The following is a 15,607-nucleotide window of genomic DNA, read 5'->3' as shown; positions in this document are numbered from 1 at the left end:
TTAAAAAAAACATGCTTTTCGCCTCTTTTGACATTTACTCATGCTGAGGTACGAAGAGACAGAGAGAAGTATGAAATTTTAAGGGGGCTCCCGTGAGCTTTTTTTCATGTGTGTTAGACGTTTTTACTTTTTATATAGAGGCTACTCCCTTAGGAACCGCTCCATATATTCTCTTCATATTCTTCTAACTATTAACCCCACTATCTCAATCCCACAAATATCTTAGTTGTTGAGACTAACTTGGGTGACATGGTCAAATATGGACCGAGTCAAGTTACATCCTTTGGCCAAATTAACCAAGTGACATGTCTCTCACTATTCATGAGCTCATATGTTTTATAAAAATTCTACTGGTATTCCTTTTATTGAAGGATCAACAATCATATTTGTAGTAAGGATGTAAGTCACGTTAACTTCTCCCTTTCCTACAATAACTTGAATATAGTGATATTAAATCTCAATATATTTTCCCTTGGAGCTATTCACACTACTATTAATTAGGCTAATCGCTACTTGATTATCACAACAAATATCAACATGTCCTTCTAACCAATTGAGATCTAGATCAATAAAAATCGTCTTATCTAGACAACATATGTATATCAACATGTCCTTCTAACCAATTGAGATCTAGATCAATAAAAATCGTCTTATCTAGACAACATATGTAGTTGTCATACTGCAAGCTACATATTCCGCTTCTTGTGTGTATCTAGCAACACATACCTATTTCTTGCTACTTCAAGAAACAACTCCTCCTCCAAAGAGAAACAAGTTCCCCAAAAAGTGGACTTTCCATCATCTTTATCACCTCTAAAGTTAGTATCAGAGAAATCGAGGAGATCAAGCGAACTGGATTGATAAACCATATCTGTAAGTCAATGTGCCTTTGATATACTTCATAATCCTTTTAACAGCTTCTCAGTGTGTTGATCCTGGATTACTTTGATATCAGAAAATCAGACTTACAACATAAGCTAAATCAGGTCTGATGCAGAACATTGTATACATTAAACTTCCAACTACTTGAGCATAAGGAATATCTAACAGATTTTGCACTTCTCCAGGGTTTTACTCTTTACACAATCTCTTTCCCATGACCAATGAAGTTAGTGCCTAATTGAAATTCTACATTTCAAACAATTTAAGAACTGATATTAAATATTTTTCTTGGTTTAAACTTAACATTCTAGACTTTCTATCTCAAATTATTTGAATTCTAAGAATACATGATGCATCACCCATGTCTTTCATCTCAAACTTTTCGCTGAGATCTACCTTGTTTTTGTTTAATATTTTCATGTTATTTTCGGCGAGCAATATATCATCCACATACTAGGGTAATATAGTAAACTTGCTCTAAAGTTTCAAGACATATACACAATTATCTAATTTATTTTGAACTAAATCAAGTTTGGCGATTGCATCATGAAACCTGAGATACCATTATGTTCTTTCTTTCAGCAACAACCATTATGTTCTGGTGTATACAACATTGTTGTATGCCTTTTAATTTTATGTTGAATATAATAACTCTCAAATTCTTTAGATTTATATTCCTACCTCTATCAATTCTAAAATTTTAGATTTTCGTTCTAAGTTGGTTTTGACATGTGAAGCACAAAATATTTACAATGGGTTAACCCCTATTAATCCAACAAATATAAATGTTATAAAAAAAAAGTTAAAGATGCTCTTTCTAGATGATCTCAAAATGACGAGTTTACTAACCTGTCTACACAAACAAGCTAAGAAATTTTACTAGGAAAATATTAGCGGCCCCTTTCTATCCTCAAACACTAGAAAGTAAAAAATAAAAAAATAAAAAAAATAAAAAAATTAAAAATAAATCTAATCCAACAGCTCCTTCTTCACGCTAGTGAGTTTAACCTCCGACCCTTCTTCTTAATCCCTCTTAATGAACATAATACTAGTTTTAATTAAATGAATAATGCTCCCCCTTCCTCTCCTCCGCCACGTGATTACTCCTCATCCCATCCCCCTCCCTCCTCTCCTTGAATACTGCTCCGCCCCTCCGCTCCGCCACACGTGGCGTAGCGCTCCCGCACCGGCACGCCCGCACCCTCCGCACTCTTCCTCCCTTTTTTAAACCCACCCCCCTCTCCCTCATCCGATTCCTCCATGGTTCCTCTCTCCGCCCCTTCGTCCCCCTCTCTCCGCTGTCCCCGAACCTCCCTCCCCTGCACTCCCCTCTCCCCTCCCCCTCCCCTCCCCCACTCCGTCCAACTAGCCGCGCCGCTGCCCCCCTCCGTCGGCCTCCCCTCGCTGCCGCAGCGCAGCACCGCGCACCGCCCCTCTGGAGAAGCCGAAGCGCGGCGGCGGCGGCGGCGGCGGAAGGCCTGCCATACCCCGTCCGCCTCGACCACCAGGCTTGGCGTTCGGGAGAGCTGGCCTCCTCGCTCGGACGGAAGGACGCTCGATTCTGGACGGAGGGGGTCCCTATGGAGTGGACGGAGCGAGGGTGTGGATCTGGGCGAGGTTCGAGATCCGCGGAGGGGAAACCCTGAACTTCAAAGTGCGTTGGTGGGTTTCGGGCGGGGAGGGAAAGGGTCTGCGCGTGGGAGGGTGGGGGGAATAGGGTTCCTGAAAGTTCCTGACCGGGGAGGGGTGCTCCGATCTGAGTGGTGCCATTGGAACAGACCGATGAGGATCGGGGAGCTTCCTCGGCGGTGGGCGGGGTCGAGGATGAGCGTTGCAGGAGGGGCGTTGAGGGCGGGAGGTCGTTCTGTTGAAGGGGAGTCCGAGTCCCTCTCGTGAGCAGATGGCAGGCGGAAGGATATGTCATTTCATTCGATCGCAGGTCGAATGAGCATGGGAGTAGGGAGAGCGGGAGGAGGTGGGACACCGATGGGCTTGACGGAGTGCCGTTGAGGCTGGTTGAGGGCGATCGACCGCGATGCGAGGAATTGGTGGCGAAAGGTACATTTGTCAACTTCTGCTTGGTGGAATGCTTATGCATTTAGATTAACTTTGGAGCAGGATTGCTTCCCGAAAAGATAGATCTTGTGTTAAAGCGTTAACGGGGCTGATCAATCTCTATTGAAAGCCGGAACATTAAGACTATTATAGGAGTAAGTGGAGTTCAAACAGAGGGGGTTTTCATTATAATGACATTTAAAATAAGGTAAACTGATAGGAGCCACCTTTAAAGTTGTTTTTGTTCGGAAACCACTTGTTTTGTAAGCAGGAACCGGGTGAAGTGAGACTGGAGTGAAACAATGAACAGAATTAACACGGAACATGTTTTGGTGCAATTAGAAAATGAAATAGGAATGAGTATAATTAGAAAATATGTATTTTTTAAATTCCTGCTTAAGTGGGAATGCCCAATCCTAAGCATCTCATTAGGAATCGCCACTCACACTTAAGTGGGAATTGATGAGAACTGGGAATGAGCTTTCTAGCTTCCAAAAACACGTCGTGTTTGATACGAAGGAATGAGAGCCGAGATGTACGAATTGGCATTCCATTCCTACCCATTCTCGCGTATCGAACAAGGTGATAATAAGTGGGTTTAGCTTTTTAATCAACCACTTTAAGGCAATTTTCGTTTAATATTTGCCCAAACTAACCATAATAACCTTATCCCTCCTCCACCCTCCTCCCTTCCTCCCTCCTCATTCACCCCACCTCTGTCCTGCTCTTTCGTCCCATCTCTGTCCTCTTTTATCCCATCTCTGCATTCCTTCTCGCTCATTCCTCCTCCATCTTCGCTCCTCCCTTCCACTGCATGTACTCCCTCTTCCATTCCACTTGTACCTCCTCCCTCCTCTTCCACTTATTCTTCTTTCTTTCTCATTTGTCTCACCTTACCCTCCATCCTCCTCCCCCATCTTAATTGTGGTTGACACAGAGGAGGACAAGGGCGGAGGAAAGCTAGAGTAGGAGGAAGAAGGGAGGAGGGCGGATGTGGGTTGTAGGTAGTTGGAGTGGATGTGGAGGGAGAATGGAGGATGGTATATTGGTGTTCGGTAGTTAGGGTCTAAGTGGCATGTAAACAAGTACAAGTACTAGTATGGGTGCGGGACAATATAAGTTTGTAAACTGTAGGGTACGGGCAGTGTTGAGGCGGAGGCGGTGCCCAGAGCGTGTCGCCTAGCCCTGAGCGGCCACGTCTAGGCGCTGGGAGCGCCTAGGCGGCCGCCCAGGGATAAGCGGGCCGCTTAAGCGGCCCGCCCCACTTTTCCCGAACCAAATTTTGAGCTGGGCGCTCCCAAAAACCCGAACCTAAAAAAAAAAGCCTAACCCAAAACCCAAAACCCGATACCCAATACCCAAAACCCAAACTCAAAAATAAAAACCCTAATCTTCGATCTCACCTTCGTCTCCAACCGACTTCGGACTCGTCTTCGACTCGTCTTCGTCTTCGACTCGTCTTCGACTCGTCTTCGACTCGACGTCGACGACTTCCGACCGAGTTCGTCTTCGATCTCACCTGCCGAGCTCGTCTTCGTCTTCGTCTTCGTCTTCGACAGTTCGTCTTCGTCTTCGTCTTTAGCTGACAGTTCGCTTCGTAAAACCCTAATCCTTTTTATTTCGATTTCAATTTCCTTTTTTTTATTCCGAGCTCGTCTTCAAGTTTTGGGTTCTCATTAATTTGATGTTGTAGGCTTGTGTAACTGTGTTGATAATTTTTATTGGGTTCAAGTCTTAAAAAGGAAAAATCTGTGTTGATTGGTTCAGGTTTGATAGATTCTTATTACTTGTGAGGATAATAAACTTCTAGTTATTGGATATTATATGCCTTGTCATTTAGTATGTATGCATCTTTGATTGACTATTATACTTTGGATAGCATATGTGTTGTGTTGGTATTTTTGTATTTATGTATTGTTGATTGAGTATATATATTTATCTTCAAGTATCACAATTAAAAAAAAAAACCGCCCAGAAGAAAAAAACCGCCCAGAAACCGCTTAGGCGCCCGCCTAGACGTCTAAGCGCTGGGCGCCAAGTCCAGCGCCCAGGAGCGCCCAACGTTTAATGTAACATTGGGTACGGGACACACATTAAAATTAATAATTTAGATGAGATTATTATTGTTTTTTAATTGTTGTTTTATTACAACAAAAATTCCTAGCACATTTTAAAGTTTTTTTTATTATGTTAATTATTATAAATGGACACTACTTGTTTTTTAACTAGACACCCAAAAGATCCTTTGAAATTATAGTTTTGAACTTGGATATGAGTTGAAACGAACCCGACCCATGTCTAAGGAGTTCAAAGAAATGAATGTGAAGTGTTGGATATGCATCCAAGAAGTGTATGACAAGTGTTTTAAATTAAAACATATATCATATAATTAAGTACATGTCTGAAAAAGTATATGCATATATCCAATGAGCGTCCATGAAGTTTGGGTACGGGTACGTGTCAGATACATGTTCGGTATGGGTACGACTTCATGATAGAAGTACCCAGGTAACATAGGTTTAGGTTAAAAATTGAACAGAACTTGTCCTGAAGTGGTTGATTGAAAGTTAAATCCATTGTTCTATATAAATTTTTTTAAGGCAATTCCTATCAATTTGCCCTATTTTAAACGTGGTTTTCATGAAAATACTCTTTAACCAAAATTCTTAGCGTCGCCGTCCAACTTCAATCATGTTTAAACTATTGAAAACGTATTTGAGCTTACCTTCTTGAGATTGATGAACTCAAAACTAGCATAGATTGTTGCAGCAACAGGATGCTTTCTCTCATAAAGTTCGAGCATATCTTCATTTCTGTCTTCTATAAGCTCATGGTCACTGATGCTAAAAGTCTTGTATACTAAAAGTAGAAAAAATTGAAGTTTTAAAATTGTTAAGAGGAAGTAACGGATAAAAATATGGGGTTTTGTGCTAGAAACCATGTTAAAATTGGGTTATTATACAGAAACTACCCTTGAATGTCAATTTATACATAAACCATCTTTAAAGTGAGTTTGTATTGCAATCAAGCACCTTCCAGTCAAATTTTTTGCTGAAAATCCAAAAATATTCGTAAAAAACTGACATGTAGGGCACATGACTCATTTTGTTAATGTTTGGATATAGTTAGGATACAAGTCATGTACATTGAATGCAAATTCTTAAGGTTATTTTTAGGCTTTTAGGGAAAATTTGATTGGAAGGTAGTTGATTGCAACATAAACCCACGTTGAAGGTGGTTCATATATAAAATTGATATTGAAAGGTGGTTCCTATACAATAACTTTATAAGAAAAAGCTTTAAAACAATATTAGTTTCTAATCACAAGGAATACAACCTTCCTTCTTCTTTTTGAATGGATAGTCCTTTCCATATGGTATGCCTCTCACGAACAAAGTCAAAGTCTGCTACAAGGTAGATAAATAGCATCTCATATTGTTGTAACCTCTAGGAAGAGCATTGAAACGCGATATCATGCAGTCAATTAGCTTTTGGGAAGATAAATTGTAGCAAAGGTGTCCCTCTTTGTATGCAACATATAGCTTCTACACATGCTCGAGCAACAAGAGTCAAATAGCAACCTATACATGGCGAATAAAAACAATGTAACTAGATAAATAAAGCTAAAGCTATTAATGGAACTCGTGTTGAACAAAATTTAAAAATGTTACTTAACATGAAATCACAAACGATTAACGAAAAAATTAGGTCCTTACTGTAGCTCTCTTAGGGTCAGACATAGCTTAGAAGCTCGTAGGCTGTAGTGATTTCTCCAATCGCTATCTTTAGGAATTTCAACTTGTAAATTGTATATAAAACTTAAGAACAATAAAGATTAAGAACTTAAATACTAGAGAATTAAGTAAATTTTTAAAGAAAGTAACTTTCATAGCTACTACTTGAGTAATTTTTTTAGAGAAAGTAACTTACTTTTATAGCTACTACTTTCATAGCTACTACTACTTTAAAGTAGTTCAGAAGAGGAAAGAGCAAAGTATAGTGTTTTCATATATAATGGTCATGTGGAGAGCTTAAAGAAGAACTTGTTTATCTCTTTGTGAAATGATCTTCATGACCGTCACATGAGAGAAAAACCAACTGTCACATTAGTCATCTCGTCAATCTCTATCTTTTTCTTACAAAGAAATCAATTGTTTTGATCTTCTGCGGCTTTTTCTCAATGTAGATCAGTCCTTTCCCAACCTTCTACATTTTTTAAAAAAAAATCACTTTGAAATATGATAAATTGATAGGGATAACCTTCAAAGTTTTTGTAATACAAACATTAATTTATAAGCGTGTTTAGCTTTCAATCAACCACTTTTAGGCAATTTATGTTCAATATTCACTCGATCTACCCAAAATACCCCCACCTGACGTCCATCTTCCTTGTCCTTCCTCATCCCCCCCTCCTCCTTTTCCATCCCACCTCCGCCTTTTCCGTCCCACCTCCGCTTTCCTTCTCCTCCATCCATCCTCATTCCTCCTCCGTCTACCCTCCTCTCTCTCTCTCTCATCCGCATCTCCTCCCTCCTTTCTCCATTCCATTTCCACCCACCCTCCTTCCATTCTTTTCTGTATCACCCACCCTCGTTCCCCATCTCAATTGTGGTTTGCATGGAGTAGGATTAGAGTGGAGGTGGGATGGATTTGGAGGGAGAAGGGAGCAAAGGTTGGGGGGTAGTCAGGGTGGGTGAGAGTGATTAGGGTATTTGGTAGCTAGGGAAAAAATTGACAGAATTTAATTGATGTGGTTGGTTGAAATCTAAGCCACTCATATTCGATCTTGGGTAGCAAAAAAAATTATGTATTGCTGGTTAAGAGCAGCACAAGTAAAAATAAAGGGAGCTCTAATGCTTAAATGTTACAAAACTCAAGAAAAGGCATGTCCATCATACTTTCGATAGTTGCATAATCTCTATGCCTTGGTAGATATAGGCTAGTAGCTAAATGAGTTTCCAAGAAAATGAGTGGTGACGGGTGACACTCTCTCTTTCAAGATGACTAGTAGGGTGCTTCACCACTACATCCTCTCTTGGCAACTCATTATCAAAATGAGCCGAGCAAAATGAACTGGTTGTGTATACACATTATTTCATGTACTTACATAAATGCATGTAAGGTGTTGATGGTTATGAGGTAACAACTCATTTAGCAAAATGAGTTACCAAGATATAAGCGATGAAGTCCACACGTTTCTGTGTGATAAGTAGGATGAGTCTCACCACTTGTCTATCTCTTGTTAGCTAATTTAGCAAAATGATTATCAATTCAAACCCATGTTTTTCGATATATATAATAAGCGGGTGTTGATGGGTCCCTTCACGCACTTAGCTAGTATGTTGCTAGCATGGACATCTAGACCTCTGCTATAATCAGGATGTGTTGATAAACAGGATTGTGGCTGGGGTCTGGATCTGCGCTTTGTAAGCGACACACTAAGTTCATGGAGGGACCACCTGCCCGTGTCTATTTATAAATTGGACCCACAAGGCATGATATAATTTCAAGATTCAGAACATGTATTGCGTGAGCCCAACTTTATATGTGACATACATCTCTGTATCTAAAGTTCTAAACAGCACAAGGCACAGCCTTATCTAAAAGATTTGTAAAAAATCCTGTTTGAAAAATAAAAAGTATTTTTGACAACAAATAAGAAAAATAAATCGACGTGGGAGCACAATGATTTTGTAAGTGTGGTGATGTGATCCGTCCTCGAGCGTAAAGCATTTGGGAGTTCCTTACAACTTCACTTTGACATAAGAAGAGCTCCTATGAAATGCCTGACAACTCCGCTCCCTTATTAAAAAAGAACTGTTCAGATACGAGTTCATTGGTCAATGCATTTTATTTCAACACTTCGTTCTGTAAATTGTTCCTTTATTCTGGAGTCTTTCAGCCAAGCAACATTAGCTTTGTGGTTATTTGTATTTTTGACAGCCATAAACCCCTAGTTCTCAATGAAAGAATATGTATTAAGAAGCAAAATCTAGTTCCTAGATTTTCTAACTACCAGTTATCACACAATCTTAGTCTTTTTCCATCAACATGGGATTGCCTATGTAGCAGATGGTTCGATTCGCATCTGTGAATTTTGCTGCATCTCAGCATTACTTCAATACTTTAAGTCGATGCAGAATTCTTTCCCAATAAGAGTATGCACAAAAGGGACTCAAAAATCCTATGGGACTATCACTTCTAGAGAAAAAATAGTGCAGATTTTGAAAGTTACATTGGAATATAGTATGATCTCAATTGTGGTGAAGCTCTTTTAGCGTTAATAAAATTGTGTACTTGTAATTGCATTCTATATCTGACTTGACCTTCCTTCTCTTTGCAGCTTGATGTTATTCGGGAGCTTTTGACAGGAGATCTTGCAGTTAGGAATCGCTTGGAGGCCTTAATATACTCTGCTATCTACCTGAAGGTTCTCTATAGTAACTTTGCTTACATTAGAGCACAAGTTTTTTATTTATATTGGAATAATGGTCTGAGGCTGATTGTTCTGTTTGTTTCTTTTAATGAATTGCTTCAAAACTCAAATTATATTATGGGCAGTGGATCAACACTGGCCAGATTCCGTGCTTTGAAGATGGAGGACATCACCGCCCCAACAGACATGCTGAGATTTCTAGGTCCATATTTCGTGAGATTGAAAGGATGTCATATGGGAAAAATGCAACGCCATCGGTTAGTAATTTTTTGTGGAGAGTACTAACCGATTATATTCTTATGTGAGCTTAGTATCAGTAAATGCTCCTTAACCATGTAAATGATTCCATGTTTCTCTTTAACCATTTACTGTTCTTGGTTGTTTTGAGTTCACATAAGTGCCACTTCTGTCAGTCTATATTATTTATAGTCCACATCTACTACTTATTCTGGCATCATACCTTGCTAGTCCCCATGAATAGTCACTTGAGATCTAGGTAACCTTTTACTAATTTTTCTTCAATATAATCAGATAGAAGTTTCTCTTCGCTTCAAAATTGATTATATGAACAATCTGATTCTGAAAATCACTGGATATCCCTAAGTATATATTACATAAAACTCTTCTTATATCATAGACAGTTAACTAATTTTTTTTTTCCTTTCACCTGAATGAATGAATATATGAACAATCTGATTCTGAAAAGCGCTGGATATTATCTAAATGTATATTCGATAAAACTCTTATCGTATATCATTGACAATTAACTACTTCATTTTTTAACCTTAATGAATGATGAATTCATATAATTATAGGAGTTTCTCTCGCTATGTTTTCAGTAGGCCCTTCCACTCGTTCCCTTTAAGGAAATACTTGCTCTTAAAGGGAGTGAATTAGTAACTGCAAATATGAAGTTGACCACATATTTATATTTGGAAAAAAATGCACTACTAAAAATTTCTATTTCTTTGTTTAAAATGTAGGCTGTTATTAGTTTCTGAAATCCTGCATTGAGATGATTATGACTTGTAGATTTCTGTTTTGTATTTGTTTTTATCTCCATGCGCATTCACTAGGCATCTTGCTATCATAGATTGTCTGAGAACGAATATGCTGGACTCTACTTTATGAAAAAAGGGTCTCTTTGGTTTATAGTTTTTTGCCAGAAGGAACAACTTTGAATTCTTTATATGTAAATCTGTTGTGCACTCTTATCATTTCCTTCCTTAACGTCTATTTCCTTCTGAGTTTTAGGACTGATTTTAGTAGTTTTATACTTACAGGACACACTTGTGATCCGCAAAATTCACCTGTGTTTGCCTTCATTTAAATCGGAGTTTACTGCTTCAGTTCCTCTAACAAGGATACGAGATATTGCTCACCGTGGAGATATTCCTCATGATCTGAAGGTCAATCTTTAATTGTCTAATCTGTCTTATATTATCTCAGATTTTAATACTTTTTACAGCATTTCTGTTACAGCAAGAAATTAAACATACAATTCAAAATAAGCTTCACCGCAATGCTGGTCCAGAAGATTTGATAGCTACAGAAGCAATGCTGGCTAAGATTACAAAGACCCCTGGTCAATACAGTGAAGCATTTATTGAGCAGTTCAAGATATTTTATCACGAACTAAAGGACTTCTTCAATGCTGGGAGGTATGTGTCATTGTATCATTATGTCTTTCTGGTGTTGCTGCATTTAGTTATTTGCTAATGTGATGAACTGTTGAAATTCAGTGGATTGCATCTCAAGTTGCTTCTGCTTGTTGAGTGCTGTTTTATCTACAGCACCTTACCTCTGCTTATAAGTCTTAGTCTGTCTAAAGTTTTTAGTCCTTAAATTGGTTATTTAATTATGTACATACTAATTTCAAGTCTTTTTGAAATATATATGTTCTTTTCCTAAATAATTTGAGAACTACTTATTGACAAATATAACTGGTAAAATTATGACTTTACATATTGTTGGAACAAAAGGCAGATGAACTCCTGACTTTTCATTCATTCTATTGCAGTCTTACTGAACAGCTGGAGTCCATCAAAGAATCTTTGGCTGAGCAAGCCTTACAAGTTCTTTCTCTGTTTCTGGAATGCAAGAAGGTAATTTGTCTTATCTCTAAATTCTGTTTATAGGCAAGGTTCTAAATGGTGGCCCCATTTGGCAGGTGTTTGGACTGCCTAGCTCCTGGGAGTTTTGGATAATATCTGTATAGTAATAAATAATAATAGAACGTTAGGATTCTCAAATTCTTCGAAGTACTAAAAATCTTAAAGCCAAGCAATATTTAGAAAATATTAATTACATATTGATATACTGGTCATTAAGTAACATAAGTTATGTGTTGAGGCGATGATAAGATCATAAGAGTACTTTTCTATAAGAAGGGCCTTTGTATGTGTCCATGAAAGTATCCCTGAAGAAGTGCTTAGTAATTTCTATACCACTGAACATAAGCTTCCCCTTTTAGCCTACATTGTGCATGTAGATGCATTTGCATGTCTGGCATGTCAAAGTATGATAATAATCTTTTGGAACTTCCATCTAACTTCCATATTCATATGGATCATTAAATCCCATAACAAGACCATAACTTGAAATTTGAAGATTGTAGCAATGTTTTTGTTTATGAGTCAAGGATATCTTAGTCATGGAACGATAGTGGTGGATTCAAAACCTAACTATGGATTTAGTTTCTCCAATATTAAATGAGGTGGGAAAGGGTAGACGACTGCTGAAGAGGAAGAAGTAAGAAAATGAGAGACTCAGGGACAAGAGCTATGTTGGTGCAAATGCAAACATGGACACAGGTGCGGATGAGAGACATGGTATTGGTAAATTTGTAAAAGATAGGATATGGGGAGACAGCTATATATACATATTGAAATTAATAATTTCTATTAGATCGATTTTTTTTTTCAATTACATGTTACGAGAACTGATTTCTATAAAGTGTTTATGTTTATTTTATTAAGTAGATTAAAATTAAAAGCTGCTCGTTTTTTACTAGGTACCCAAACAACCCTTTAAAATCATACTTATTTATATCATACTTATAGGATAAAATGAATTTGAACTGTGAGGTGAAGTGTAAGATATATGTCCATGAAGTGCATCAGAAGTGTTTTAAACTAAAACATATACTATATAATTGAGTACAAGTGTCCAAGGAGACAGAAACAGATATGGGAAGTGTCGGATAGGGATACGAGAGCCCATATGAAGTGTCCATGTAACGTAGGACGAGGGCAGCCAATAAAAAAGAAAGGAGGATAGGGGGTTAAACAAGAAGAAGGAAAGAAAGAAAAAGGAATAACACTCTCAAAGGCATAGGGTTTGTTGGTCTCACAGCAATGGAAGCAAATCACATTCTATTCCAAATCTTCAAGACACTCAAAATTAATTTCTTTTTAAAATCGTAAATGACAACACTGATTTACGCCCCATAATTTCTGCCCATGTTCGGTTTTCGGGTCTATCTTCCACCCCAATATGTGTATTCATGGTTCTATATTTAGTAATAGCCCTTCCATCGTTGAATGCAAATGTGTTCACAACTTAGTGTAACCCCTCTAAGAGTATGAGAGATTTTGCAACAAAATCCCTGTAGATCTAGTCCTACAAGTACCAGAGTTGTTATCTTGCTTCTTCCATATGGAGCAATATTAAAGAAATTCAAGAGAATATTTTATAACTTTATTGGATCTTAAGTCTGTCTGGTGAAATTGTTTGCATTTCTTTATTCTGTTCTTTATAGGATAAGGTTTATGTTTTGCTCTTTAATTTGACAATTTCATGTTTTAGAATTGATGATGCTATATCTAGTGTTTCACAGAAAGTTATTTAACTTTGGAATGCAGAGCCTAGAGAAGCTGGAGGAAAGAGGCAACTTTCTTGAAAACGGTGGAGTTGATATATTGATGAACACTCTGCAATCATTAACCAATTTAAGATATCTAATTGTCAAAGGTCTTGAAAGTGGTCTTAGAAATGATGCCCCTGATGCTGCTATAGCTATGCGTCAAAAGGTTCATTCACGGATTTTCTCAAATAGATAATTATTTAATAATAATTATGATTATTAGGTGTAGGAGATGACAGTAAAGGATATTATTTTTCTGTAGTGGCGCCTCTGTGAGATTGGCCTTGAAGATTATTCATTTGTTCTCTTAAGCAGGTATTTTTTTCCTCTCATTCTAACTTTTCCCTACTTTGCTCTATTTTTTGTGTCAGGCTGCTCTGCAGGGTATTATCTTGTCTTGTTATAAGCTTATAATCTATGTCCAATATCTGTGTATTAAAATATTTTCTGGTTTTCAAGTTGTTTCATATTTCTTTTCCTATTAATTTGATAAATATAAAAAGAGTATATCTTAGACCACCACATCCTTTGGCATGGCAATGCATTTTATCACCATCTTTGCTTATCTTTGACCCGTGGCAATGCAATTAATCTCATTTTGTCTCCTATTGTTTTGTTTTTTTCGTAAACTTGATGCTTGTTTTCAAAAGTATAAAGCCTGCATTTTGCTTATCATTCATGGTTTTTCAAATATTTGTACACTATTTTCACCTATTAAAGAAGAATGATATTTCCTCCATTCAATTCCACAATATTTATTTTATAGACCGGTGATTACTTATTTAAACATGTGTAATTTATTTCCACCTTATGTTCTTTGTAATTGTATTAGGGCTAGACGTATAAAGTAAGTCTGTCGAGGCCTTGGCCCAAAAAAAGAAGAAGAAGAAGAAAGCAAAAAAAAAAAAGAAGAGGAAATTCTGTTATTTATTGATCCTATCTTTTTTCTGGTTGCTCTTAATAGATTATTTAATATCATTGAAACTATGGGAGGCTCATCCTGGCTCGTAGAGAATATAAACTCAAAGAATGCTGTCCCGTGGAACCATCCACTTGATTCCCTTATCATTGGCATTCGCCAGATAGGGCTTTCAGGATGGAAATCTAAAGAGTGTTCTGCTATAGTGAGTGAGCTCCTTGCATGGCAACAGACAGGTTTCTTGGAAAGAGAAGGTACACCTTTTTTTTAAGATTTTCTGAGTAATCATTTTCAACTATATTCCTGTTCATTCATGTTTCTATACTTGGACAAGCATGATTTTCTTTCTTATGTTTATGAATGGCTAGGCAGTGAGGATGGGCAGTATATATGGGCACTGAGGCTGAAGGCTACGCTTGATAGGGCAAGGAGACTAACAGAAGAATATTCTGAAGTGCTTCTTCAGATATTTCCTGATAAAGTCCAGGTTTGCACACACTTCCTTTTTCAATAATTGCTGTATAAGTATATAACTCTCTTTATGGATGTTCTTTTATTGTGTCAGCATTTCAGTTTTTTGTTGGTAGCATTCAGTCACAGTGTTGGTAATCAATTGTCACTTTGTGACATGGTTACACGGATATCAGCAATGCTGCCGTTAGATCTTTGAGTGCTGAAGAAATATCTATAATGAAACGTATAGGAATATTGCAACGTGTGACTACGAGGAATGAAGGTAACATATTCGACTGTTTGCCTGCTAGAAATGTGGATGAGACTCATATGAGATATTGTGTTAAGAAATCATCACAGGTCTATAGGTTGAGAATACTTGTGAGCACCCTGGCTGTTAGTCCATAGATCATGAGTGTCGTCAACCCTCAATTTCTTTTTCAGCGTTGGCTCATGACCTGTTTTATCCACCATGTTCCCCATCACCCTCCCTCCAGGTCACCAGTACACCAATCCACCATACAGCCCTGCTTTACTCCCCTTTCCCTCCAACCAGCACCTTGTTGATGACCTCTACATATCTGTCTGCTGTCTCTCTGCAATTTTATCATCCCTGGATCCTCAACATCAAATCCATCTTCACCTGCTTCCTTGCTTGGCCTTATTGATCGAAGGGACAGAATGAGTACTCTCTGACCATGACGATATCGTGTGCTAACCTCAGCGAGTAATTGGGTAAGGGAAGGGAAATAGAGAAAAGGACTCTGGAAGATATCTTAGCATTTCTCTCACGTTCAAGGGTGTAACTAACTGGAAGCAGATGATGTGTTAAATTGGAACTCATAAACATATTTTCGAGTCTAAATTCTCAGATGCAACTTGCAAGCTAAAAGAGGTTAGAATAATGGGAAAGGTGGAAAGGTATGGGCTATAAAAGTGATGCAAAAAAGTAAGGCGTATAATCGTAAAGTTAGTGAAGCCGTAAGGTATTAACGTG

The 15,607-nt window shown here is 38.0% G+C and overlaps 1 protein-coding gene across 1 annotated transcript in view; it reads left to right on the top strand.

Moving 5' to 3' along the window:
- Positions 2,665-15,607, top strand: part of LOC109823596 (phosphoglucan, water dikinase, chloroplastic-like) — a 30,538-nt gene continuing 17,595 nt past the window's right edge. Inside the window, 12 exon segments of the mRNA XM_020389875.1 lie at positions 2,665-2,774; positions 2,822-2,909; positions 2,911-2,940; positions 9,281-9,367; positions 9,499-9,630; positions 10,657-10,782; positions 10,856-11,034; positions 11,394-11,478; positions 13,237-13,404; positions 13,501-13,553; positions 14,203-14,411; positions 14,526-14,644. Coding sequence (XP_020245464.1) covers positions 2,665-2,774; positions 2,822-2,909; positions 2,911-2,940; positions 9,281-9,367; positions 9,499-9,630; positions 10,657-10,782; positions 10,856-11,034; positions 11,394-11,478; positions 13,237-13,404; positions 13,501-13,553; positions 14,203-14,411; positions 14,526-14,644 — 1,386 coding nt within the window.

This window comes from Asparagus officinalis, chromosome 9 (genome assembly GCF_001876935.1).
Source record: "Asparagus officinalis chromosome 9, Aspof.V1, whole genome shotgun sequence".
Taxonomy (NCBI): Eukaryota; Viridiplantae; Streptophyta; class Magnoliopsida; order Asparagales; family Asparagaceae; genus Asparagus; species Asparagus officinalis.
The sequence above is the reverse complement of the archived record's forward strand: the minus strand, read 5'-3'. Positions and strand labels throughout refer to the sequence as shown.